The sequence below is a fragment of the Sardina pilchardus genome, chromosome 22 (genome assembly GCF_963854185.1).
Source record: "Sardina pilchardus chromosome 22, fSarPil1.1, whole genome shotgun sequence".
Classification (NCBI taxonomy): domain Eukaryota; kingdom Metazoa; phylum Chordata; class Actinopteri; order Clupeiformes; family Clupeidae; genus Sardina; species Sardina pilchardus.
In genome coordinates this window covers 18,326,463-18,350,230 of record NC_085015.1, presented here as the reverse complement: position 1 = coordinate 18,350,230, position 23,768 = coordinate 18,326,463, and the positions used below count along the sequence as shown (strand labels likewise).

Below are 23,768 nucleotides of genomic sequence, written 5' to 3'. Positions count from 1 at the left end.
AGAAACAGCTGGATCCAATTTTATGTATATATGTAGAGAATGAAAACAAGGAGAAAATGGAAATTTGTTTTTTTTATCTCTTTGTTTTTGCCCCCACATCCCTCTCTTTCTCTGCTGTCCTTCCCTCTCTCTCTCTCTCTCTCTCTCTCTCTCTCTCTGGCTCTCTTTCTGTCTGTCTCTTTGCCTCTTTTCCTCTATCTCCCTCACTGTATCAAGCCTTCTGAAATCTGTGACACAACAGACAGGCTGCTGGCAAGTTTCCTTCTGTCTGACATCAGGTTAGTCACTGTCCTGCAAACATCCAACAGGGGTGTGTGTGTGTGTGTGTGTGTGTGTGTGCCTGCGTGTGCATCTGTGCATGTCTGACAGCGCGAGCATCTAATTTGCTCGGCGGCCCCTGAAAAAGCTGACGGAAACCTTTGGCACGCCGCCTCTTATGAGTGTACACCGTCATTAGCCTGTGAGTTTTGATCAAACCAATTAAACATAATTACACCCACTTACACGCGTGCATCCCACGGTCCACATCAAAACCCAGGCAACAAGAAAACAGGTCGAGTTGGCCCTGTATGGCCACACCATTTACTTCATCTACATTAAGGCATGAGTCAGTGGGGATCGGGGCGCATCCTGGAGATAAAGTTCATATATGCTTCCATGCTACAGTATATACTGTACGTAGGTGCTTCATGCCAAATCAAACAAACACGTGTGGGTGATGTGGGCCGGGAGAAACATCTCTGAGGGCCCTCGAGTGGCAATGTAATTGGTTGGAGAGAAAGGTTTCATACAGCAAAGTAATTATCTTCGTGTCCATCTCACTCCCCAAACTGAAAGTGGGGGGGGGGGGGGGGGGGGGGGGTGGATGACTTATATCATCTTGGGCTGTAATGAGAGCCTTTCTAATGTGTAATTGACTCAGATAGCTCTGTGCGTTGGGGAATATCCAGCCCACAGTAGGACTGAACTCACTGACTGGGCACCGATCGTACAGTTTACTGCCCCATTCTGCCCGCCTGTTGCTCCCAGCGCAGTATTTCATTGAGATTATTTGCTCGGGGTTATACCAGGCTACCGACTACCTGACCCTGAGTAGTCGTGTTCCAGGCAACCCATTTCTCTTTTCTCTCCAGCCGACTTCCTTTCGCAGTATATTCGTATATAACACTGCGGCGCAGGACTCCCGATGGCACTCGAGGTAACTCTTCCACACCATCGTTCTGAACTAATAATAAGAGAAATATCCTCAGTAAAAGCACAGTGTGAAAAACACTAACTCTGTCTGGGCCGCCGCTGAGATATTATACAGGGGCGATGGCGGAACAGCGGCAGTGACGCCACCTGAGAAACGATTAGGCCAAGTTCAATACCCGAACCAAGTCGCGGCAAGTTCCTGTCACTTCGGATAAAAAAAAAAAACAGTTGTTAAATCCTCCCGAAAAAAAAAACAGAGAGCGCCGAGTCAGAGGAAGTGACCTCACCTTCAACTCCTCCAGGTCCGGCCGCTCCATGCTGACCACGGAGGCCAGCAGCTGGTCCTCCAGGCCGTCGCGCGTGACGGTGAAGTTGACCAGGGTGCACTGGGCCTGCAGCTCCGGCTGGTAGTGCGGGTTGGCCAACTTGGTGTGGAGGATGAGCCGGAAGCTGGGGTTGTACTCGCACTCCTTGTCTCCGATTTTGATGTACCTGCGGACGTCAGAAACGTCAGAAAAGCGGCATTGATTTTTCTCCTCTATTAATATCTAATGAGCGTGGTGGCCAGTTTCCACCCACGCGGTGTGCCTCAGAAAACACTCACAATAATCCTTGAATTAGGAGTTTAAACAACACTCAGTTGCTGTTCATATACTCAGTGTGTGTTTAGTAAATAAGGGTTATATAGAATAATGTAAGGATGTTTGCACTGAGCAACTTTACACAATTTCAGTCAAATCCCAAACACTCGAACAGGCCTTTGCTAGCAAATGTTGATTTTGGTGCTTGACAGATTACAATAAACTGGAATAATTCAACAACGTGTTTGATCATCTCTGAAGAAAGCTGTACAGTAGTATTATGATTGTAACTTTGGATCATTTATATTTTTCAAGGAACCTCAAAGTCACAACAAATTAGATAGAAAGTTATAAACGAAGGTTAGAAAGTATGAATAAATGCAATATACTGAGAGTTCTGGCCATTAAGTGAGCACTTAAGTTTAGAACGTCTAAAAATCAATAGTCAGACAACAGTTATTTATTCTCTGTTTTTAGGCTGTTTGGGAATATGTCAGAGAAGGGAGAGGGGAAAGGAGGGGAGAGAAGTCAGAAAAAAAGTAAAACACTTTACAACACTAAACAACACCTTACCTGCCCTTTTTGATTGTTTCCCGGCCGAGTAGAGGCCCAAGAACGGGATCCACGGCCTCCTCCAGGTTCTCAATCAGAACTACCTCACCTTCAGCCAGCGCCCTCTCGATGGAGTCCAAGTAACTGATGGAGGAAAGCCATTAAATGAGACGAGAGTCATAATAAACATGCTGCTGTAGCTGAATGTCAAGGACATGGCTAGGGACTAACGCGGGGGAGTTCATTTAGAGAAAGTGGGAAACGGTCTAATAGAAGAGCACTATGGTCATAAATCAAACGGCTGCTGTTTTACCATGGTTTAGAACTTACTCTGAGTTAACAGTTTTAATCACTCATACGGCTGTTGTTTTACTATGGTTTAGAACTTACTCTGAGTTAACAGTGTTAATCACTCATACGGCTGTTGTTTTACCATGGTTTAGAACTCACTCTGAGTTAACCGTGTTAATCACCCATAAGGCTGTTGTTTTACTATGATTTAGAACTTACTCTGAGGTAACCATATTAATAACTCATAAGGCTGTTGTTTTACCATGGTCTAGAACTTACTTAATCGTGCTAATAAATAAACCTTGGATAGTTAGAATATCCCCCTGGTGGTACAACACTGAAGCTGTGAGTTTGGATGACTAGGCATCAGACACAGTGCTAAAATCTCCATGCATGTGCTGTGCAGTTAGTTACTTTGGATATATAAAATGGCCGCCGAGTGACTCAACATGAAACACTGGCAAACTCAAAACATGCACAGTCACCATCTGGACAGTCTGAATCGTTTAGGCGTCTGAGTAGCCATGGGCCAGAGATGCGGTGGTCAGGAAGAGCTACTGTACGGTACCCTCTCTGTCCGATGCGGATGACGCGCAGGTCCTCCCCGTATTTGGTCTTGATCCACTTGATGCCCTGGAGCTGCGGGTCCACCATGAGCGGCCAGCGCTCGCAGCTGGTCAGGATGGTGGCGTTCTCCGTCGACATGCGGTCCGCCGGCAGGCCCTCGTTCTGCCAGGTGGCGATGTCGGCGTCGTCTGTCAGCATCGTCAGAGGGTCCAGGTCAGGGGTCACAGGGATTGGCACCTGAGTAGAAACCAGGAACACATTGGGTGTCTCTCATTTAGTCTTTTATACATCCTCCCTTCCTTCCTCGGTCCTCGTCCTCACTGATCTACATAAAGAATGAAGGGGCGGTAACAATGTGATAGTCTATCCAGTGTTAGTTATAGATCAGTGGGAACGAGCCTGGAGGATCGAGGAGAGAAGTCGAGAGGCACCCATTCATGCTGGCTGGCAACTAGCTTGTTCTGCAGCACCCATACCACGTTTGGGTCTATGTTCCCATGTGGGTTCGAGTTGACCCAGGTCATTTCCTGGTCCTACCCTCTCTCTCTCTCTCTCTCTCTCTCTCGCTTCCTGTCACTCTCTTCACTGTCCTGTCCAATTAAGGCCATAAAAAGCCCAAAATATTTAAATACATATTTTTTTAAAAAAATGCTGGCTGCCCTGCCATTAGGCATCATTCAATCAATAGGCTTCACAGGGGACCCCATTCCAAAAACTAAATGAGTGATTATATTTTTGAAGGCCCTCTACAGTATGTGCTCTTAGTTGAACTGAGTGTTTGGCCACCACGGTCTGAATCAATTAAGGAATCTCAACCTCAGCTGGACTTCATTTATTAAAGTTCAGTCAAGGTCCCGAGGACGACGTCAGTGTTAACCTATTTATATCAGTTGGGGACAACACTCAAGAAGCTTGAGGGTTAGTAACTTTGCATGCATGCTGAAGAGTCTCGCAGGGGAAGAGGAAAAATATGAATACATTATACATAATGACACAGAGCCCCATTATATCTATGTACTATTTTGAATATATTTTGGAAGACTCAAAAAACATTAAAGAGTGGAAGAGAGGAATGAGCTCTAGGAGGTCAGGATTGAGGAAATAGTCAACTCCACATCAGACAATACCGGCGGTTATTCTTACACTCAGGAGGAGGAACATTTTCCCCCTCTGTCAATGTCAATAGACTCAGCTCTAAGACACGGCTCTAAAGGGGACAGAGCCAGCATCCATAATTTGTAGTTATATGCCAATAACATATCTCATGAGTCACTGTGCATATCTGTATGAAAAATGCAAAATGCATGTACTGTATCATAAATCATTCAGGGTGAACGGACTCCCTTTACATTTTTTTTTGTCATAGAATGATAATGTACTCTCCCAGAACAGGATGGTGTCAGGAGACTATGTTTCTTGTAAGCACTAAAAATGTAAATAATGTAAAACATTCGTATGCACAGTAGCGACTACATGTCACTGTATTCATGGGTTACCGAGTACCGTGTGGTAGCGATGTGAAATGAATGCACAATTTGTACAAATTCTCACTTTAACGCTCTTTTAAGTGGGGAGGGCTCCTAGCCATGCATGAAATATGCAACCTGAAAGTTGTAATTTCATGAAAATGTTATAGAGCACCACTAAATCTCATTTGCTGACTTGAATGAACGTACTGACTTAAATAGCAAGGATTCAGAGTTTTCACTAAAGCCATTCTTTTGTATGAACATAAGCTTTCGAAATTAGTGGTTGCCTGTTATTTCAAAAGGCCCCGTTTGTTTTGCATTTTATTCCAATTCAAGTGGCATTGTCAAGGACAACATAGACTGGAAGCAACATTTTGTCAACACAAAGCCATACTCTTTTAAGCTATCTCTTTTCGCTGAGACAACAGCACTTCATAATTGGCGAAAAACCAAACACCAGCCTCACATTCAGCTAGTTTGTCTCCCTCTGGAGTAAACGGATCCTGATTAAATGCCATCTTGATATGAAAAAAAAAAAAAACCCGAAACTGTTTCATTGCAGATACTCAACCTTAATCTAAACGCCCTACATTCATTCATGTACAATTAGTCATCCAGAGGATGCTTTTATCTACAGCGATGTGCATCATGTGAGCCACAAAAGAAAAATAGCACACAGTCCCCTATTATCATCTAGCCAACTGGCAAACAGTCCACACATTCCCTGGGGGCGGGGTAGGCTGGGCTGGGGGCTGCTCTGGCTACTGAGATGGAGGATGGATCTGGTCTGGGGTTGGGGGTTTGGTAGCAAGTATGGATGGCTGGAGTTGGGGTTGGGGTTGGGGTCGGAGGTTTTGTAGCTGGACTGGGTGGCTGGAGTTTGGGTTGGGGGTGGGGGTTTGTAGCTGGTCTGGGTGGTTAGGGTTAGGGTTGAAGGTTTTGTATCTGGTCTGGGTGGCTGGGGTTGGTTTGGGGGGGGGGGGGGGTTGTAGCTGGTCTGGGGGGCTGGATGATTCTGAAATGATCTGGGGGGCTGAGGTTGGGGTCAGAGGTTTTGTATCTGTTCTGGGTGGATGGGGTTGTGGTTGGAGGTTTTGTAGCTGGTCTGAGGGGGTTGGGGTATTGGAGCTCATCTGGGGGGTTGGAGGATTCAGAGCTGGTCTGGGAGGCTGGGGTTGGGGTTGGAGGTTTGTTAGCGGGGCAGAGACAGACCTTGAGCTGGCTGAGGTAGGGCCTCCAGGCTTGGTCCATCAGCTGCAGGCGGTAGCGCTTGGTGAAGTAGCCCAGGTAGGAGACGAAGGCGGTGATGAGCAGCACGTCGCCGCACAGCGTGCGCCCCTGCAGCCTGAAGCTGCTCACCGCGTCCGCCCAGCGCACGTTCTCCGAGGCCAGCCCTCCCACCTACAACACAGCACGCACACACACACACACACACACACACAATGATACATACACACACACACACACACACACAATCATACACACACGGACACACACACACACACACACGCACACACGCACACACGCACACACGCACACACGCACACACGCACACACGCACACACGCACACACACACACACACACACACACACACACACACACACACACACACACACACACACAGTAAAGTGTGTAAAAACACAGACATATCGCTGGTGTCAGCTTCTGCTCCTACAACATTTTGGAAACAATGCAGCACAAACTAACTAACAAGTATACCAAAACATACTGTACCAGCACCATGTAGATACAAAAAGCCCAGTACAAATTGTAAAGTCTAGACATCAAATACCTTCAAAGGGGAAAAATATCCTCTGGCTCCAAATATTTCCAGAAGAGCGGCATGAATATAGCATGTTGTCTGATTCAATCTCACAGCAATTTCTTCCTGTGCTGAAACACGGATGCTCTACTAATATACAGCAGCTTCTCTCCACAGAGCCACCCGTGCTTAACATTTCATAAGGACATCCTTCCCTGACCACACGGCAATCAAGCCGCAGAAGCTCCACAGGCCCTGGCCCATATACCGGCTAAGTGAGTGCCAGGTCCGGCCCAGCTACAAGCCAGATCTGGCCCAGAATCACAAGCCCAATGCCTATGGGGAAAAAAATGGTTGCTTCTCCCTATGTTTTTAAACTTTCTATCATGAAATAGCAAGTTAGATAAAGGCTTTTTAAAAATATTTTTTGAAAAAGAGTGCCTTGGATCTTTTTTTCTATCTTCAATCGAATTCTCGACCCCAAAGAGCACCTTCAAATACCCAACTGGACTTCCTGAGCGCCCTGGACTTTTGTGTCTTTTCCAACTCCTATGGAGTTTCTCATCAAATCCACCACCCACATACTGTATCCACCCGTACATACTGTATGCAGCTCTCATCTTACTGTTGTGTGAAAGTTATTCAAAGGCATGCATTATATTTTAATAAATCTATAATGATCAGTGGATCTCGGGTTTGAATGCATCATCATTATTTTCCGTAACACATCCCCTGCTTCTTGCAGGTAATTAAGAAAAAAAGATGTTGGCAGTATCAGCATCTCATGGATTGATTCACACCACCCTGGTATGGGATTTATCTCTCCGAAGGGGAGAGCATGCTGTTCCTGCCAGGAGGTTTGTGTGTGTGTGCGCGTGTGTGTGTGTGTGTGTGTTTGTGTGTGTGTGTGTGCTTGCTCGTGTCCCTCTATTGTGTGTGTTAAGTGTGTGTATGTGTGTGTGTGTGTGTGTGTGTGTGTGTGTGTGTGCGTGTGTGTGTGTGTACCGTATGCGTATGCGCATGTGTATTTGTGTGTGTGTGTGTGTGTGTGTGTGTTTGTGTTTGTCTCTTCTCAGTGGAGAGTGGTGGGCACACACACCAGGCGGTTGGCGAGGGAGATGGTGCGCGCCGTGGACTCGGCCTCCTGTTGGCACTTGAGTTTGTCTGCCGTAGCTTTCTCAAACTTAGCCGTCAGCTTCGCCAAGTTCTCATTAAGGTGCTGTCAGAGAGAGAGAGAGAGAGAGAGAGGGAGAGAGAGGGAGAGAGAGAAGGAGGGGGAAAGAAAGACAGAGAGATGGCAGAGAGGAGGTGGGGTGGAGAGAGGAGGTTTATTCAGAGACAGGTCAAAAGATTCTAGAAGCTCTTTACATGACAAAGAACAAACAGGTTCATTTCTAGTGAAGGAACAAAAAAAAAACCTCTCAGAGTTCCTGGAACCTGAAAAAGTTCCCTCAAGAACTTCATCAATATAAAGAGTGAAAGTTTCAAAGGCATATGAACAATTACCACAAGGACAAACAGAATTAATTGGTCGAGGCATGACGACTGATTCATGGGAGCTAATTCTTATTCCCTTTTGTTGAAAAAGGAAATTGACTCAGCATAATAGCACACAAAATAGCTGTCTAAGAGTTATGATGTATTTGTTTCTGCAGGGGTTCGGGCTGCAGGAGACCCATAGATGTGATGTGATGAGAGCATCAGAGTGGATTTCAGGCTTCAGTAAGTTTGGGAGCTTTTCTTTTAAAAAAAAAAAAAAGAAGGGGGAAGAAAAAAAAAACAGCGCCTATACTTCTGAACAGTGCAAACCTCAAAGTAATCCACCACCCTGGTTTGTTTTTTTATGGAAAAAAATCATTTAGCATATAAAAACCTGCAGTTCTAAACGGCAGCATGCGATGTGTTTGTGCGTGTGTGAGTGTGTGTGTGTGTGTGTGTGTGTGTGTGTGTGTGTGTGTGTGTGTGTGTGTCAGTGCGTGCGTGCGTGCGTGCGTCCATGCGTGTACGTTTCTGATGTCAAAAATCTATGTGAATGTGTAGTCTAGTCATTTCAGAAATGACAGAAATGTCCATTTTTGGCAGTCAATTTTTGCAGCAAAGTAAAGAGCAATCTGGTGGTGTATGCATAAATAAACATATAGCTCAGTGACAAAAAAACTTTTCAGTCATTCAGTAAGTAAGTAAACAAGTAAATTAAGTGAGCAGGTGACTGACAGACCCATAAACAGACAGACATACAGACAGACAGACAGACAGACAGACAGACAGAAAGACAAACAGACAGACAGACAGACAGACAGACAGACAGACAGACAGACAGACAGACAGACAGACAGGCAGGCAGGCAGACAGACAGACAGATCACTCTCTTGGCACTGGCACCAGAACGAATGAAAAACCGTCCCGTCACTCACGTTGATCTTGGCCTTGATGGTGGTCAGCTTCTCCTGGGCGGTGGCCAGCTCGGCGTTGGCCTTGCTCAGCGCCTGCCGCTTGGGCTCCACCTCGCAGTACACCTGGTAGAAGCGCACGATGTTGATGACCCACGAGCAGAGGCCGGCGGCCGCGTTGGACTTGGACGCCACCAGCTCGGGCCGGAACTCGGGGTCCTGCAGGTACGGCTGGATGGCCTTCAGGCAGCTCTCGTGGACGTTCTCCTTGTCGAAGTGGACCAGCGAGTCCAGGAAGGCGTCCACCTTGGCCATCATCACCTTGGCGGCCTTCCAGCTCCGGTCCTTGGGCACGCGGCCGCCCGGCGCCATCAGGACCATGACGGCGGCCGTCACGTTGGTGACCGCCACCACCGGCGAGCCGAAGGACTTCAGCTCCGTCAGATTGTTCTGGAGGGAACATTCAGAAAAGCGGAACGTTCTAAACACTGCGGACAACGACACGGTTTGATTGATTTTCCTCGTACAGTGTGTGTCCATCACAGGAATTGTATACTGTATAAACTACATTCCGTTTTGAAGCATACTGTCTAGAGTTCAACCTACCGTGGACTATGTCTAGATTTCAACATTTTCACTGAAATGTCTTTTTCCTCCCTGCACAAATTTTCACTGATATAGTATGTCAGCTGAAGCAAGTACTCATAGAGAAAAAAAATAATTAGCTAATTAACCAACATGATTTAGTGTCCACTCTTAAGGCCCTGGCATATACATCCAGTCCAGTTAAAATATGGTGCTCGCGTTTATGGAGTGCCCTTGCATTTCATTATTAGTTTCTAAGCTCAGTTCACGATTAAGAGCCACAGTAGAACTTTTGGAAGTGATGTTCAGCTCTGACTTCACCTGTACTAGAATTCTGTATTTGCTCTAGACTATTTCAGGATGTGGGTGTTTATTAACATACACTGATTCATGTGTGTGTGTGTGTGTGTGTGTGTGTGTGTGTGTGTGTGTGTGTCAGTGCATACATGTGTCTTAGTGTGTGTGTGTGTGTGTGTTCAAATGCTGTGCATTAGTTCCACTGTAGTGCAGGCCGCTCTCCTCTCTACCTTGTTGAGGGTGTTGAGGGCCTCCCAGGCGTATGTGTATCAGTGCAGTGTGTATGTATGCTTGTGTGTGTGTGTGTGTGTGTGTGTGTGTATGTTCGAACGCCGCTCTCCGCGTTACCTTGTTGAGGGTGTTGAGGGCCTCCTGGCCATATGTGTATCAAGGCATACAGTACGTGTGTGCGTGTGTGTGTGTGTGTGTGTGTGTGTGTGTTTGAACGCCGTTCTCCGCGCTACCTTGTTGAGGGTGTTGAGGGCCTCCTGGGCATATGTGTATCAAGGCATACAGTACGTGTGTGTGTGTGTGTGTGTGTGTGTGTGTGTGTGTGTGTCGGCGCTACCTTGTTGAGGGTGTTGAGGGCCTCCTGGGCGGCCACCAGGGCGGGCTCGGCCTTGGCCAGGTCCTCCTCGCAGTCGCGCTGCGTGCGGCTCACCTCCACGGCGATGACGGCCACCTTGCGCTCCTCCTCGTCGGCCACCGCCTTCTCGCGCGTCACCTTCTCCGTCTCCACGCCCACCACCTGGATGAGCTTGTCCGCGTCCTCGTTCTTCAGCTTCAGCTCCACCTCCTGGGCCGCCAGCTTGGCCTTCAGGTCGTCCACCTGTCACAGAGAGCACGAGGGTGGGGAGGCTGAAGCGTTTTTTTTTTTTTTGAAAGTGCGGCCACGTGGACGCCGGTCTGCGTAACACACGTTGTATCTCGAAGTGCTCATTATACGTTCGTGGCAAGTTAAGATGTTGTATCCGCTCTATTAAAGTTCTACGGCGTTATAAAACACTTTAACGATCTAACTTTCTGCGTAACACGCGCTGTATCTAGAAGTGCTCATTATATGTTCGTGGCTAGTTAAGATGTTGTATCCGCTCTATTATTAAAGTTCTACGGCGTTGTAAAACACTTTAACGATCGAACTTTCTGCGTAACACGCGTTGTGTTTGACCGGTCGGGGAACTCGGTCCAACACCTGTCCGGGCTCGAACCCTGCAACTTGCAGAACATTGGATTGGAAGGTAGATGTTCTAGTGACGGTACTAAAACCCACGAGTGCTAGCATATCTAGGCTCCCGAGCATGTCGGTGCTGTCATGAGTGAGGCGCGGTTCACTTTTGACATTCAATTACTTTGATTCCCCTGCCATGTACATTATGATTCAGATTATGACTATTTTCGTTGCGCCTCTCAATAAAATCCATTGTTTATCAAATGCTTGTGAGATGAAAATCACAGGCGCTGGTGTGCGCGTGGGCAAGTGACAGAAAGTGTGCCCACGTTTAACACTTTATATTCATACCGCACAGCTACCATACCAGCAGGCTAATGTCACACGTGCACAAAAACACTCTTGTGATCACAGGCAGTCCAGCCTGTGTAGATGGAGAAAGGGGGGGGGGGATTAAAGTGGCTGAACCATATAAAGATGCTCTCTGATCTGTACTTGTGTAAAAAACAATAAATCTCCTGTAATTATACACATTCCTGACTGCAGAGAGAGAGAGAGAGAGAGAGAGAAAGTGATTAGGGACGAACAACAAAGTGGTTTGGACCAAACCATACGGTATTCCAGCCAAACAGAGCGCAGTATTTTCAGAGGCACGGAAGAGAGAGAGAGGTGCTATCTGATTGGCTGCAGAGCTCAACAATCTTTTGCCAGAATTATGGTAGTGACCTTTAGGCTTCTATGACACATGAGTAACTGAGAGCATAACAGTTTCAGAAGATTTCAACGCTAGAGGCTCATTCAGCACAATACAATCTCAATGGCTTATACTAAGAACAGAAGAATTACTGACACGCTTGATTAGCTAACACTTGATTTCGGTGCTTTCTCCTTTTTAGCGTACCAACTAATTTGTCAGTTGATAAACACTTTTACTCATTCTGCCAATGACAATCTAATGTCATCTCTGGCATCAATACCGAATTAGTGAGTGTTGGAGGCATCCACTGTTAAATAAATTCAACAGCGCATGCCGTCCAGTAAATAGGTATATTTAATGAAACATTGTTTGTGTGCATAATTCACATGGTAATGAAATTGTCATTATCACCTAATTGAATCTCACATGCTTTTTAATGACGGCTAATTTGTTTTGTTTTATTTCCTCTCTCTTTTGAGCGTTGTCAGTCTATCTGGGCAATGATATTATCATAAGGAAACGGAATGCACTTTTCATTGAGCAAAAACAAAGAGAGTCTCTTCCAGGAAAAAAAAGGCAACACTAAACAAACAACTGCTTCCTAAGATAGGATTGATGGGAAGCGGTTTCTGAATGGAGCAAGTTTTGCTAATCAGTCTGCTTCAGGATTGCATTATATAACTGCTGTCAACTTTTCCAGTACATAACGGCAGTGAAAAAAAAGCCAATCATGGGGGGAAATTGGAATGAAAGATGAATACAATCAGTGCCCAAGACAATACCGTGAGACTGGAAAAGTCAGCATCATTCAGGGGCAATAAGAAGTGTTTGCTAAGCACACACACACACACACACACATGTCCACACACACACACACACACCAGGCGAAATTATATCTAAATTTGTCTAGGTGCGGCTCAGGGTAGGAAATGAGCCTATTTTTTTAATCTCTCAAAATAGTTCATTAGCTGGAAGCAAATGAGCTCGGGAGGCCGACTGACTGTGTAACCGGCAAAACACACACACACACACACACACACACACACACACACTCACACACACGGCCACGCCGACGAGATGAAGTCGCTATCAGATGATCGATTAATTCGAGAGATGAAAATGACAAAGTACAGAGCCGCGACAGATGTGGGCCACTTAAATTCCACTTTATAAGAAAAAGGTTCTCTCCATCAAAAATTAATGCAAACCTAATAATACTCTTCCGCAGAAAGAAATTGCACAGAGACAAATGCCCAGAGACATTGTGGGAGAGTTCACTGTGCAAAGCTTTAAAAGATTAAAAAACAAAAGTCCGAAAAGTGGAACAATTTCTCACAATTACATAAATGGACACTTGCAGACTCAAACAGCTGGCCTGAGTGGAATGGTAGTAGTCTAAAGTACGTGGGTGAGACAGGATTTCCTCCTAATGGGAGAGTTACCAAGCACCTAAGTCTTCACAAGCGAAATCACAGAGAGCAACATTTGCTCGCACAAACATAATTGCAAAAAATTGGCACTTCAACCGCTAATATGTTGTGATTAGAAGTGCCGAACTGCATAACATTGGACATATACTGTAGGATTACCATGACAACCTCTGGATGCACACGCAAATGCACACACACACACACACACACACACACACACACACACACACACACACGCACACACACACACACATACATACATGCATGGACTTTCCCCACAGTTTGGGTTACTTAACTTATGGTTGTATACCAGTGCATTAGCAAGGGTTGTGTAAAATGGCTAGCCTTTCAACTGCCTCGCAGCATGTGGGTAATCTTTCCATGGCCGTTAAAACATTAAAAATGGACAGGATAATGAGGGAATTTTGAGTAAATGTCTGGTAAATAGCGTACACACACACACAACCCCACATAAGATCATCCCAAACATTGGTAACTTCATTTGTCAATTTACAATTGCAATATTCTGATTCTAATTAAATATTCTAAAATGTAACTCTATTCTGATTCAATATGCCGTTCTCATCATTGGACTGCCCAGTGCTATTCCATGTGAGATTTGGCCTTACAGTAGGTAAAGTGGCTCTCCCCCTCTTTTAACTCTGAGTCGAATCTCCACGCAGCGACACAAATCTCCACGATGGCCCGCCTCACGCTCGCTCGCGTTCTTAAGCAAACTCACAGTGGGCGTCTTTTTTCATCGCACAACAGGAAACCAGGCTGCTTGGCAGAGTTTTCAAAAATTTCAATCAAAGTAGTCCCCATTAGCACCCCCACTCCATCCCCCTACCCCTACACACACACACACACAAACACACACACACACACACACACACACACACACAATCCTGCCACCAACAACAACAACAACAAAAAACGGGAAAAAAATGCAATCCACGTTCCACAAATGAGTTCCCCGATGGCTTTCACATTTAAAGGCCGGAGAGGAGAGGAGGCTGGTAGGGGGCTTTGCGTTCCTGAAAGCCATTACCTGAGAGTGAAAAAAAAAAAAAAAAGGTGGAGGGGGAGGGGGAGAGTTTTCCGGAGGCTTTTACTCAGCTGGGACTCCCAGCCACACGTCTCCAAGTCTGACAGGGCCAGGTGTGGGTGGAGAGAGAGGCCATGAAAGAGCAGACCCATTATCTGCATGCAAACCCCTTCATTTGTACTCAGAGAACCCTGAGGAGAAGTGATTGTTCAAACGTATTAACGGGGGGGCTGTTGTGGTCGCGCACCCGCACTGTTATGAATAGCGACACTATAAAAACGCATTTGTCAGCCGTTGCTGCCACGTGCCTAACATTACAACAACGTATTCAACTTGTCTTCCTACACCTGCGTGATCGAGGAAAATGACTAGCCTGGCACGCCCTCCCAGTGACGCAACGCCTTCAGGCTTTGCTGCTGGTCTGGTCAACTGCTCATTGAGAAGGATTTCTGAGTTCCCGAAATCTGCGGAACTGCCCCCTTTGGTCGAGAACCAATTAACTTTGAGCAGCTCCAACGGCTCTGGGTAGAGGCGTGTTCAAGGCAGAGGAAAGAGTGTTGTTATTGGTTTAAACTCGGCAATCCGCTTTCTGACATCTACCAGTAGCAAATCGAGGCACTTAAAGGAGGCGGGTCAACCAGCGCTGGCAAGAAACCGTGTTAGCACAGGCTGTTGGTCAGACTAAAGTCTCGCAGAGCCTTTGAAAGTCGATGGTAATCAGGCTAGAAAATGACACCACTTCAGTAGATTCGATAGCGCTGGGTTTCCCGTTTCAAACCGCTCATTCCAGCTGTCTAATGTCTGTCTCACCATGGACAAGGAGACGTGTTTTTTTTCAACCAAAGTCTAGCTAGACAGAAACTTTTAATGAATAACTTATTATGGCATTATTGCTCTGGGAAGAAATGGAGGTTACATCTATTAAAGAATATTTTTCGGGCTGTTTCTTTACGATGCGCAAAGGAGACGATAATAAAAACATATAATAAGTTTGCCGAGATATATATTATGAGTCCGGCCCTGAAGGTGTGGGTTGGCTGACTCCTTGGGGTCCACTTCAAGTGGAATGTGCCGATGAAACAACAGATCCAATTACTGTTGTCTGCTGAAGCATAGAGAGGCTACAGAGTGTGCCTGTGAGCTCGGTTTAGTGAGGAGGCTGTGATGGGCATACAGGCTGCCACCGTATACACTCTCCATATACACCTCAGCATACTGAGAATGAGAAGGTTTCATGAACGAATGAATGGATTTATGGATGGATGAATGAACGGATGAATAACTGAAATAATGTATGAATTCATGAATGAGAGAAAATGAATGGATAAATGAACACATGAATGAATGAATGGATGAATAAATGAATGAATGAATGAATGGATGGATGGATGGATGGATGGATGGATGGATGGATGAATGGATGGATGGATGGATGGATGGATGAATGAATGAATGAATGAATGAATGAATGAAAGAACGAATGAATGAACAAATATGGCATAGCCAAACGCAAACGAAATAGTTGAATTATTCTGTTCAGATTGGCAAATATAATCAGGGATCTCATTTCAGCTAGATGCTAATCATGAACAATAACTTAAGTAATCAAAGCGCTGCATCTACTCCTTGCTAGTGGTATTTGCCCAGACTTAAAAACTTACCTTCAAAGGAAATGATGGCTTGACTAAACACTCTCTTTCCCAGACAGACACACATTTTCTGGATTAAATTCGGCTTTTGGTTGAGAGTCTTCATTCCAAACGAATCTCAAAATAGGACTCATCTTAATCACGCTTTAATTATGAACAATTATTTCATCCCTACAATCTGAAAGATCAAACCCACCCTAGCATGACTGAAGAATATCAAACAGCTTAATGTTTAAATTAGATGTAAAAAACACTCATTGGACCAAAAAAAAAAAACCTGTCTAGAGTTGGATTTGAAAAAAAGAAAGAAAAAAGCGAAAAAAAGGACTGCAGAGCAGAGCAGGTTGAGAATGCAAATCACGCCTCCGTGTCTTAAGAAATGTATCAGCCCCATTCAACATGCGCCACTCGGTGGGATGCCATGAATTACAATGACAGAAGCCATGATGGCGGGAGAGAGAGAGGGTCACATTATAACGGCGCAACTGCATGAGCGGCGGACATTATTCTTCGGAGAAGAGAAAAAAAGAAACTGGCATTTGGAGCCGTGGCGGCCCACTGCTGCTGCGACAGACTGAAGGGTATGGAGTGGGCTCCAAACCAGGGGGTACAATTAGAGAGGCAAATTAGCCGGGCTTTTGAAGAAGTACTGTCAGTTTCTGTGGAGTTTGGTTTGCAAGGGCTGCAGTGAAACTGTAACGCAAAAGAGTAAAGAGTGATATGTTTTTTAATATATACTCTGGAGATACCCTGGCACACAGTTCAAATCGTGACAGGTTGAATGATGAGGAATTTGGCGCCTCATACTCAGTGCCTATTTTTGCTAACAAAAAGATGGATATGTGGCATCAAAAATGGACATATTATGAAATCATAATCTATATGTGCTTTGGTCCTAAGGGTTCCCGCTTGAGATTGACTGCCTAGTCTAATTTCCTAATTATAGTAATTACAACGTACTTGAGTAAGCAAGTACATTCTTCTCTTGTAATTACATGTTATTACACATTAGTAACACTAATCCTAATTATAGTTATTATAAATTACTTTGGAAAGAAAGAACATTCTTCTCATGTAATTACAGTAAACTTTACATAACCAATAGCAAACCCTGATACCCGAATCTTACAGTACACATGCACTTCTCTTCCTGCAGAAACCTACTGTAGCTTGAGTTACTGCAGCCAACAGCTAGAGCTACAGTGCTACACTCTGGGGGCATGTACATGAGCCCTCATGCCCCCAGAGTGGCACTGCAGCTGCCTGGTCAGAGTTCTCCTTTAAGGCATACCCAGAGTAAATCACTATTAATGCAGCAAAAAACACCATACAGTATAAATACTACACACGCTGATATGCTGAGCAGTCTTGTGAGCGCACCAACCTGAGCTGAGGTGCTGTTGAGCTTCTGCAGGCCGTTCTCCAGCCGCTCCATCTTGTTGGTCAGGTCTCTGCTCTTGAGGGCCAGGAGGCTGCGGTAGAGCTTGATCTGCTCCAGGAAGGACTTGGGCGTGGTGTAGTTGTAGCGGCGCTCGTTGGCCAGGTAGGTCCTGGACGTCTGGTTCACGCTGACGTGGACGTAAGCCATGAACTTGCTCACGGATTCCTTCACTTCCGGCTGCGGTTTGCGAAAAGAAAGCAAACATGTCTGTTGTTAGAGTTAAAGGTACGATGTTGGCAACCCTGAAACATGGACGTAAGCCATGAACTTGCTGACAGACTCCTTCACTTCTGGCTGCGGTTTGCGAAAGAAAGCAAACATGTCTGCTGTTAGAGTTAAAGGACGATGTTGGCAAAAAGGCAGCTTTTTGGTGTCTTGTGTTGACTTTCCCAAACATCCATCACTCACAAACAAGGCAATCTGGCTGCCTGCCTCACTCAACCATGGAGTCTGTCTTGGCAAACAGAGAAAATCCACTCAGACAACAGCATTGCAAAACACCTGTTTTTAGGACTGATGGAACACAATCTCAGAATGAACACCTTTGAGAAAAAAGCCACTTGATCAGAGAATTATCAAGTAAAGGCAGTGTTTGACGGTGATAACTACTATTGGTGGGATTGAGTGGTTGAGACTGAAGAGTTAACAACAACATACCTGTAACTCCCTGCCAATTACACATTACACAATTCACATTAAAAAATGTAGTTTTCTGAGTTTTGTATGTTGATCTAATATTTACATTTTATGAATCTGTGTGCTAGTCTACAACGCATACATGATTTGGTGAAATTCTTTCTCACTGTAACCTCATTGTCACTTGTATATCACATACACACAGTTGTTTGCTAGTGGTTTTGTGTGTTTGCTTGCATTTGTTATGAAAAAACAACATAATCAACAAAAAAACCTTTTGGTCAAATTCTGTTTACGCAAAACCTCCCACCTTCTCGTACATATACTAGTGACAGGCATCAGATGCGATGACAGACCACAAGTTCCATTCCGCTGGCTCACCTCGATGTTGTCCACCTCCTGGAGGAAGCGCAGGCTGACCGACTCCAGGGCCTCCTGTGGCCACTCGTGGAACCAGTCGATGGCTGTGCAGTTGACCATGGCCGGGAACTTCCTGCTGCGCACCCTCAACGTGCTGCCCACAGGGGAGAAGCACAGGGCCACCTGCCGAACAAGGGACGAAGAGTCGTGAGTCTGAATCATTAACCATGCTGAATGAGTGAGGAAGAGTCGGGGAGTCTGAATCGTTAACCATGCCGAACAAGTGAGGAAGAGTCGGGGAGTCTGAATCGTTAACCATGCCGAACAAGTGAGGAAGAGTCGGGGAGTCTGAATCGTTAACCATGCCGAACAAGTGAGGAAGAGTCGGGGAGTCTGAATCGTTAACAATGTTGAATGAGTGAGGAAGAGTCGGTGAGTCTGAATCATTAACAATGCCGAACGAGTGAGGAAGAGTCGGTGAGTCTGAATCATTAACAATGCCGAATGACTGAGGAAGAGTCGGTAAGTTTGAATCGTTAACAATGCTGAATGAGGGGGGCGCTGTGGCGCAGCAGGCTAAAGCGCCCATACCATTTACGGGTCCGAGTGCCCACCGGGACCCAGGTTCGAATCCGGCCTGCGGTCATATCCCGATCCCACCCCGTCTCTCTCTCCCACTTGTTTCCTGTCTACCACTTCACTGTCCTGTACTAATAAAGGCAAAAAGCCAAAAAAATATATACTTTAACAATGCTGAATGAGTGAGGACGAGTCGGCGAGACTGAATCATTAACAATGCTGGTGAGGAAGGGTTTTTTTAAGTTTCTGTTGGTATTTATTCATTAATTAATTTATGTATTTGTACGTACAGAGTTACGTACAGAGAGGGACAATTGGAAAGCACAAGGACGGTTGGAAAGCACAAGGACGGTTGGAGAGCACAAGGACGTTTCACTAATGATTGGGTAGAATGATCTGAGGTTCTCATTAGCTGGTCACGGTTGGGTGTTGAGAGGGGTATGGAAACATGTCATGCATGAGTGTGGGAGTCTGTGAATCTGAATCTAAAGCATTGCTGAGCCAGTGCATAAGGCTGTGTAAAAAATGACAAAAACGTGTAAAAGCAAGCGAGAAAACAAATGCAAAAAATACGAGCAAAAGTGTCTAGTGAGAAAGTGCACAAACGAGTGCAAAAGTGTCCGTGGTGAACGAGTGGTGAGAGGCTGTATCCCCTCCACGTCCCCACCCCTGGGAATACGGTAGGGGTTCATTAGGCAATGTGCAGGTAGGTACAGGAAAAAACACAACAGCAGTTTCACCTCTAAAACTGCTGTGAATCAAACCTAGCAGCGTCTTGGGAATTGGGATGATATATACGCTTATTCCTGCTACCAGGGGGTATTTTCGCGTTCAGATGAAACATCTATCTACTTAAACCATAGCCATAACAGAGAGTGAGTACTGTTAGGGTGGTTTCTCTCTCTCTCTCTCTCTCTCTCTCTCTCTCTCTCTCTCTCTCTCTCTCTCTCTCTATCCCTCCATTTTCATTTCCAATTTTCTCGGTAACTCTGTATCATGAGTCCTACCTTCAGCCGTCTGCGGACGCGGTCGATGAAGAACTTCCAACAGTTCTCCCTGGTGTCCATCAGCCCCTGGCCTCGCACCTCGTTCCGCACACTGCTGACGATGTTCTCCACCTCGTCGTCAGGGAACAGGTCAGGGATCTCACCTGTGATACAAAAAATATTTACATGATGTCTGGGGCGTGTAAACAGGGGCTGACTGACAGCACAGGGGGAATTGGGCCTTAGAGCAACAAAAATAAAACAGTCAGCTCTAAAGCTAAAGAAAATGCTCTTAGTCTCACATCGAGAGCACTATCTCTCAGCGGTAAGACGTTTTTAAAAATAAAAAATGTGATGCTGCAGACACATGGATTGTCTTCACTTTGACTAAAACAGAGTTCATGGCTACACAAAACCTCAAGTTTGGCAAAACTTTTCATTTGACAGTATATAACGGCGTGAATGACTGGGAATAGTTTATAGTAACAGTATCTCACAGCAATTGTAAAGAGTTATACCGGTAAAACTCACCCGATGCCAACAGGTCATTCAACAGGACGAGGAATTTCTCATCTGCAACCTGGGCATCCGTCATGAGGAACACGATGCCGACATTCTTCACGCCCGCTTTGACGTAGAGCGCCCCCAAATCACTCTGAAGCAACAACACACAATGTCAGCCGCACACCTCCGTCAACATCCGCCTACAGATGCTCGGGAGGAAATTTACGGTCGGACGATAAAAAAAAGTTGCACGGGTACTACGCCAAGGAAGAAGAATAGAGTGACAGCGCGAGCTAAATCACTCACGCGTAGTACTGTAGGTGCAGCTGGGCTAAGAGATCCGACTGGATTACACTGGTGCGATCCATAGGCAGATCAAACAGTCATTACATTTTTCATTTCCCTCCCTCGATTCATTTTGTCCCAAAGGCAGAGACATGTCGAGTTTGTCGGTATGGCAAAGGGCAAATATATAGCTGTGATATGGCAGTGTTGTGTCAGAGCATTAAAACATTTCAAACTTAAATAGGAAAGTAAAAAGTCTGGGCAGAGGGGCAGTGTTTGGCATTTAAACATTTACTAGTTCACCCAAAGCAGTTGCATGGCTCAAAAGAAAAATGTCCTACTAGGCTACAGTAAGAAAATCTGCCAGGTGTAAAAAACAGATTAATATCCTAGCTGGAAAGATGGGATTTTTGGCATGTGAAATTGAATTAAAATGCAACAAAAATACTTAAATCTAAAATACGGTCAAATTAGAGAGGCATCTCGACACTTTAGGGCCCACTTAGCGTGTCTAATTCAATCGGAACTAATCATCCTTAATATTTTATTCCGTTCCCATTCCACGCGGTGCCATTTGGCTCAAACACCCAGCTGTCTCAATCCAGGGCTACCACTGGTGAGGTGGGCGTGAATAGATGGTCGATTTGTAAGCAAAACAAAGCGGGGGTCGTCTAAGCCTCTCAATGATTAACATTTCTAGGGAATAATGTACTGTATCATTAAGGGTAGATTAGGGTAGATTATTGATAGAAGGGGATGGGAAAGGGGGGATCCCCCCCCCCCCCCCCTTTCCCCCCCGTTGACTGGAGCCTCAACTGGGTAGGCACCTTGAGGTCAGGGATGCTGTAGCCCTTCTTGAGTGTGATCTGGAAGACCTCCAGGGAGCTGATGAAGGCAGCCAGTCGCGTCAGGCTCTGCTTGCCGCTGCCGCCCACCCCGACCAGCAGCGCGTTCCCCCGGGGCGACTCCAAGATGCGGTTGATACGACAGCTGAAGAAAGGAGGAGAGGAGAGGAGAGAGAAAAAAAGAAGGGGAATAAAAGTGAAAAGGGAGAGGTGGAGAAGTGAGAGGGGTGTGGAGGAGGATGGTGGAACAGGGAGTGGTGTGGGTGGGGGGGTTGGGGCTGTAGGCAGGGGGGAGTGAGGGTGGTGGTGGTGGTGGTGGTGGTGGTGGTGAGGGGGGCTGTTGCTGTGTGCCAAAAAAATGAGGAGAGAAAATTGGGTGTCTGGGCTAGAAGAGGTGCCTTTGTGTTTGAGTTAATATCATCGCTGTTGCAAGTGTAATCACGTTCTCCAGACAAATTAGCATTATTGCCTTCATTGTCGCCGCAATCAGACGCATCAGCAAGCAGCAACACCCTCTCAGGAAGCATTGGCACCCACTCTCTCACTGCTGCAGCATCGATGCCAGTCCCCCCCCCCCCCTCCTCCTCCTCCCTACAAAACCATCATCACCCCTTCACCAAAACTGTCAGTAAACATGTCAGAGTTGCACCAGAACTGCCAGAATCACTCTGGGCATCTTGCCCCCCCTCTCTCTCTCTCCCCGCTCCACCTTACATGTGGCACATTGCGTCCTCGAAGAGCACCAGGTTGAGCGCGGCGTTGACTTCGTTGTAGCCGTCCAGGGCCTCCAGCAGGATTTTGTTCAGGCTCCCCCAGGACTGCACGGCCATGTACTTGGGCTCGCCGACGCCCGAGGCGAAATGGCAGAACATGTTCATCAGCCGGGCCTCCTCCAGAGCCTCCTCCATGTCCTGGTGGGGGGGGGGGACACAAGCTCCAGTTCACATAAAAGTTAAAGACACACATACATACAGTACATGCACACACACACACACGCACGCACGCACGCACGCACGCACGCACGCACGCACTCACGCACGCACGCACGCACGCACGCACGCACACATTCACACATTCACACACAGCACGTGCCATAAGAGGGTGTGTGTGTGTGTTGGGGGGGATGGTGGTGATGTTTGGGGTTACTATCACAAAGTGTTTTAAAGGCACACACTACACTCAATTAAAGTAGACATTGGGTGATTGAGTTTAGATTGGATTTTCTTTTCGGGAACCGTACTCTCGTGCTCTCTCTCTCTCTCTCTTGTTAGGGTTTGTTTTCTCTTTCTCTCTCTCTCTCTCTTTCTCTCTTTCTCCCTCTCTCTTTTCTTTGGCTCAGGCTTTTCTCTTTGCTTGGGAATGATTCCCCTCTTCCGCACACACACACCAATCTCCTTTTGTTAGGCTTGTTTGGAGACCTCTCTTTGTGACAGGACAGACAGGCCTCGGTGAGCCGGAGCTGTGGTTATACGGCGCGAGGATCTGGACGTGTTTTGGTACAGTACGTCGAGCCGAGTCGAGCAGCAGCACGGCGAGAAACAGAGAGATGTCAGTTTGTTCACTGAAGTTGTGTGTAGGTGTGTGTGTGTGTGTGTGTGTGTCTGTGTGTGTGTGTGTGTGTATGTGCGTGTGTGTGTGTGTGTGTGTGTGTGTCTGCGTGTCTGTGTGTCTGTGCGTCTGTGTGTGTCTTTCTGTGTGTCTGTGTGTGTCTTTCTGTGTGTCTGTGTGTGTCTGTGTAAAAAGAAAAGCCCGGAAGTTTTCTCAAGGGGGGCATGGTGGTGGTAGCGTTGGGAGACAGAAGCAGCAGAAGGAGGAGGAGAAAAAGAAGAAAGGATGAAGAAAAAAAACACAAAAAAAAGAAAAAAAAAAGAATTATGATGTGTTCTCGTCCAATTTGCTGGACTGATGACGGCGCCAGCTGACAGCCTCTCGTCGGATTAGCATTGTTCTCCATGACGACGGGCCCTAGCGGTCAGCGCTGGGTTTTCGCCAGCTCGACCCGGCGCTGCTGTCAGCCGACAGCACCCTAATGATCCCCCCGCATCGCTTTGTTCCCGCGCTGGGCATGAAGGAGATTGAAAACAGTCCCCCCCCCCCCCCCCCCTCACACACACACACACACACACACAACCCCCTCCCTCCTCACCTCGTAAAACTTCCGGGCCGTGTCGGCCTGCAACTTGTCGAAGGCGGCGAAGTCCCTGTCCTCCACCATCTTGTCTCGGTAGACCCGGTTGGACTCGTGCAGGTAAATCTTCACCAGGTCTTGTGGGGTCTTCAGGCACTCGCTGGTGCAAAACAGGATGCCCTGAAACCCCACAGGGGGAGAGAAAAAACAAGTTTGGGTCGTTTGAATGTCTTGAATATTCCTCTGTAATTTCCCCGTTCTATTCTTGGGCTCGTGTCTCTAGTGCCACTACTAAAAAAAGAGGAGGATGGTTCATTCAAAAT

At 46.3% G+C, this 23,768-nt stretch overlaps 1 protein-coding gene across 1 annotated transcript in view; it reads right to left on the bottom strand.

The window, feature by feature from the left end:
* The window catches only part of dnah9 (dynein, axonemal, heavy chain 9), a 110,433-nt gene that overhangs the window by 35,697 nt on the left and 50,968 nt on the right, over positions 1-23,768 (bottom strand). The window contains exons 41-54 of the mRNA XM_062527016.1: positions 23,464-23,625; positions 22,032-22,228; positions 21,300-21,462; positions 20,215-20,338; positions 19,705-19,847; positions 18,140-18,301; positions 17,066-17,299; positions 10,258-10,518; positions 8,832-9,257; positions 7,517-7,636; positions 5,867-6,055; positions 3,187-3,422; positions 2,349-2,471; positions 1,482-1,686 (exon numbers count right to left, since the gene is read on the bottom strand). Coding sequence (XP_062383000.1) covers positions 1,482-1,686; positions 2,349-2,471; positions 3,187-3,422; positions 5,867-6,055; positions 7,517-7,636; positions 8,832-9,257; positions 10,258-10,518; positions 17,066-17,299; positions 18,140-18,301; positions 19,705-19,847; positions 20,215-20,338; positions 21,300-21,462; positions 22,032-22,228; positions 23,464-23,625 — 2,745 coding nt within the window. The remainder of the gene's footprint in view (positions 1-1,481; positions 1,687-2,348; positions 2,472-3,186; positions 3,423-5,866; positions 6,056-7,516; positions 7,637-8,831; positions 9,258-10,257; positions 10,519-17,065; positions 17,300-18,139; positions 18,302-19,704; positions 19,848-20,214; positions 20,339-21,299; positions 21,463-22,031; positions 22,229-23,463; positions 23,626-23,768) is intronic.